Source organism: Oncorhynchus gorbuscha, unplaced genomic scaffold, assembly GCF_021184085.1.
Source record: "Oncorhynchus gorbuscha isolate QuinsamMale2020 ecotype Even-year unplaced genomic scaffold, OgorEven_v1.0 Un_scaffold_10098, whole genome shotgun sequence".
Taxonomy (NCBI): domain Eukaryota; kingdom Metazoa; phylum Chordata; class Actinopteri; order Salmoniformes; family Salmonidae; genus Oncorhynchus; species Oncorhynchus gorbuscha.
In genome coordinates, this window is record NW_025752926.1 from 1 (window position 1) to 4211 (window position 4211).

The 4211-nt window shown below is 41.5% G+C and overlaps 1 protein-coding gene across 1 annotated transcript; it reads left to right on the plus strand.

Annotated features, from left to right (window-relative positions):
* Positions 1 to 1192: 1192 nt before the first annotated feature.
* On the plus strand, positions 1193 to 1906 carry LOC124030236 (kinesin-like protein KIF13A). Its single transcript, XM_046341662.1, has 2 exons — positions 1193 to 1390; positions 1749 to 1906. The coding sequence occupies exons 1-2, from the start codon at positions 1330 to 1332 to the stop codon at positions 1844 to 1846; spliced, it is 159 nt and encodes a 52-aa protein (XP_046197618.1). The 5' UTR covers positions 1193 to 1329; the 3' UTR covers positions 1847 to 1906.
* The last annotated feature ends 2305 nt before the right edge of the window (positions 1907 to 4211 follow it).

Below are 4211 nucleotides of genomic sequence, written 5' to 3' on the forward strand. Positions count from 1 at the left end.
TAATGACATGGTAATGACAGGTGGATAATGACATGGTAATGACAGGTGGGTAATGACATGGTAATGACAGGTGGATAACTAACATGGTAACGACAGGTGGGTAAATGCACATGGTAACGACAGGTGGGTAATGACATGGTAACACAGGTTTATAATAACATGGTAATGACAGGCGGATAACGATACGGTAACGAATATGGTGGATAATGGACAAGGTAATGACAGGTGGTAATTACTTGGAGATATACAAATAAACTAGGCCTACTAATTGTAAAACTGTCCTGTGATTACACTGACTGCACCTATGTCATTACATATTTTAGGAACATTGCTCATCTCTGGTTACGTTTAACTGACAGCCTGGTGCTAATTAGACAATACATTTAATTGTATTCATCTTTATTTATCCAGAAGTCCCATTGAGGGTCAGAAGATCTATTTTACAAGGGAGACCTTTTGCCATAAGGTTAATTTATTTCATTTATTTTAATGAAGTCTATTTGTTTGAACACTTTGGAGGTCATTTGCACATGTTCATTTTTGCATAGGTTGTATTCACTACGCATCCAAACGGAACGAAACCTGAATTTGTCCAATTGAAACTCTCGTTTTCCTTATAAAACTTTTTGGGAGTAAACTACTTCCTTCGCAAAACGTGTTGGACTAATGATTATACTCTGGTGTATCGACTAAGTAGGCTAGGCTATCCGTCCATCCTGAACAAAAGGCCCCAAACAGAAAGCAAATTTGATGGGCATCAGGAAAAGTTTAGTCACTTAAGGCCACTGATGAGGAGGGCTAGTATCTCCTCCTCTTCTTCCTCTAACACATTTTACACAGTCTGCATTTTCACATTTCACAATATTTCGAACCCCATAAAGCGCGTGCACTGATACAGTTTCCGACTTTTCCGGATCCCCACGCTGGGTTTCCAATATTGGCCAGTTCGGTTCGTGTTATGAGAAATCATTTTTTATTGTTGCGTTGCAGCCTTAAGGCACCGCATGATTTCCAGCAGCAGCACAGAGAGAGAGAGACAATCGTGTGAACTGCTCCCACTTGAAGATGGCGGTTGTGATGCTGTCTGGGACTGGAGCGCAGTGCTGGATCTGCATTGGACGCTAACTTGATGGATATAAAGACAATGTTCAGTTTTTATTTTCCTCTGTCTTCTGGACTGACTCTTTGGGATTGTGTTATTAGGGCATAGGCACACTTTCAACACCGGCTGAAAGTGGACTGGTCTTTTCGGGGACGGGGAGAGGCAGACGGATAGCCGTAGCTTGCTAGCTAACACATTGATGGTAGTCCAGGCTGGGAGGAAAGTGGATGAAAATGTCGGATACCAAGGTAAAAGTTGCAGTCAGAGTCCGACCCATGAACCGGAGAGGTAAGTTACGGTCACTGGAAAATAACCCGAATTCTGCAAACGTTACAGTTGTATTTAATACGCGCTAACTCGTTTTTAGTACCCCTTCTTTAGCCTTTTATCCCAAATAGACGTTTTGTTGATGCTGCAGATAAAAAGTTTAGCAAATCAAGTCTTCTAGCCAAATGACAGGCTGCTTATATGTGGCTGGTGTCACGTTAGCTACCTCTCTCTAATCTTAAATAAAACATCAATCCAACTTGCCAAGTGTCAGGCAGATGTAGTAGATACATGATTAGTCTAACTAGCTGGCTACTTTGATTAGAAATGTATGGAAACTTTCAACAAGACAGAGACACATTTGCTCTGAACTCTGCAGAAACGGAACTGCATACGAAATGTGTGGTGGATATGGAGGAAAACCAAACTGTTCTGCATCCACCGCCTTCCAACAATAAAGGAGAAAACAGCAGGTAAAAACACATTTACACTTATTCAACATCCTGATATGTCTTTATTATATATTGTTTTATGCCTGTGGACCATTTTAAGAAGGTCGTCTTTATTTTGGTGTGACATGATTATTTAGGAGTTGTCTCAAGCCTGTCCCTCGAGGCACCAACTTTTCCCAAGCTAACTTGATGGATATAAAGACAATGTTGAGTTTTATTTTCCTCAGTCTTCTGGACTGGACTCTTCTGTGATTGTGTAATTAGGGCATACGCACACTTTCAACACCGGCTGAAACTGGACTGAAAGTGGACTTTTGTTGAGTTTTCCCGGGAAGTTTTTCAAGCTTTAAAACAATGAAAACGAAGTTCATCTTCCTGTGTAATTTAAAATAAAATCTGTTTTTTTTCTCCCTGGATGAAAGTGACTGAGTGGCTTAATAATGAATGCAGGCTCACTAAACCCACCTGCTCCGCGGCAGGGTTACTACTATAAGGGATCCATGGGACGTCCCTATCCTAACTCCAGGGTAAACTGGTCCCGGGACCCCAAGGGGTGCACGTTTTTTTTTTTTGCCCTACCACTACACAAGCCGTTTCAAATAACAAGTGTTGATCATTAGAATTTATTGTGTAGTGTTAGGCAAATACCAAAACGCGCACCCCTTGGGCTCCCAGGGAAAGAGTTTGGGAAACACTGCCTAACCCAATCATTACCGTAACCCTAAACATACCCCTTACCTTAACCCTAAACATACCCCTTACCTAACCCTTACCTTAACCGTTTTACATTTCAACTTCAATGTGATGACCTCAGAGTTGGGACGTCTCAAGCACCCTGTTTAGACGTTTAGACTTGCTCTCGATACTGTCTCTTTAAGAAAGTTTTCTGCAGCGTTGCCCCGCTATAACGCCCTAATAACATCCGATAGACCCGAAGCCTGCCCTGTAGCTACACTGTAGCCGATCGAAGTATTTATATTCTGTTGTGATCTCCTAAAATCAAGCAAAATGAACTAAGATCATTCTAAGTTAGATTGTCCAGATGTTTTAAATGTCCTGTGAAACCCATTGCTTTTTCTTGAGAATGACCAGGACCCGATCAAAACCTTTACCTCAACAAAGTAACCAACAGCGAACCAACTGCTGGAACGGTGACAAAATTCCAACGCAACAGACTGTATAAATAGATGCATCAGCTAGAGGCCATCAGTGGCTGAATTACAGCCCGACCTGTTTACTGTACTTGTGCTTTTCCTCATCATCATTTTTTTACAATTGTTATGTAAATCATCTATTGAATAATTGTCTACTGGGACCTGGAATCATAATTAGCCTAATTAACTCAAATTGAATATAATAATATATCATATTGTGTCCAAGAAAACAGAGTTTGTGGTCTCAGTCAGAACCCAAAGCATAATAACTACTCATTCTAGAGCTAAACAATTCCATACCAGCTGACCAGCCTTGGCATGACTCTGTCTCTTCACCATTACTTTTCATGTGAGTTTCACATTTGGTGTTAAAGGGCTGTGGTTTAGGATGGACAACTAGTTTAACATGCCATAGTAATTATCCTCCACTTCAATTGGCTGAGAGGAGGAAGCATCTTGAATTTTATGATTCGTAAATATTCAAGTTGACAGCTAACCTTGATTATTTTTTTGAAGTCCCACACTTTTTGTATTTTTTAATGTGTTTTGAACGAGAGAGAGAGAGAGAGAGAGAGAGAGAGAGAGAGAGAGAGAGAGAGAGAGAGAGAGAGAGAGAGAGAGAGAGAGAGAGAGAGAGAGAGAGAGAGAGAGAGAGAGAGAGAGAGTTCACTATAACACCATGCTGCACCACCCAGGTAAACTAGTACACTATAACACCATGCTGTACCACCCAGGTAAACTAGTACTCTATAACACCATGCTGCACCACCCAGGTAAACTAGTACACTATAACACCATGCTGTACCACCCAGGTAAACTAGTACTCTATAACACCATGCTGCACCACCCAGGTAAACTAGTACACTATAACACCATGCTAGTACCACCCAGGATACCACCCAGGTAAACTAGTACTATAACACCATGCTGTACCACCCAGGTAAACTAGTACTCTATAACACCATGCTGCACCACCCAGGTAAACTAGTACACTATAACACCATGCTGCACCACCCAGGTAAACTAGTACACTATAACACCATGCTGCACCACCCAGGTAAACTAGTACACTATAACACCATGCTGCACCACCCAGGTAAACTAGTACACTATAACACCATGCTGCACCACCCAGGTAAACTAGTACACTATAACACCATGCTGTACCACCCAGGTAAACTAGTACACTATAACACCATGCTGCACCAGGTAAACTAGTACACTATAACACCATGC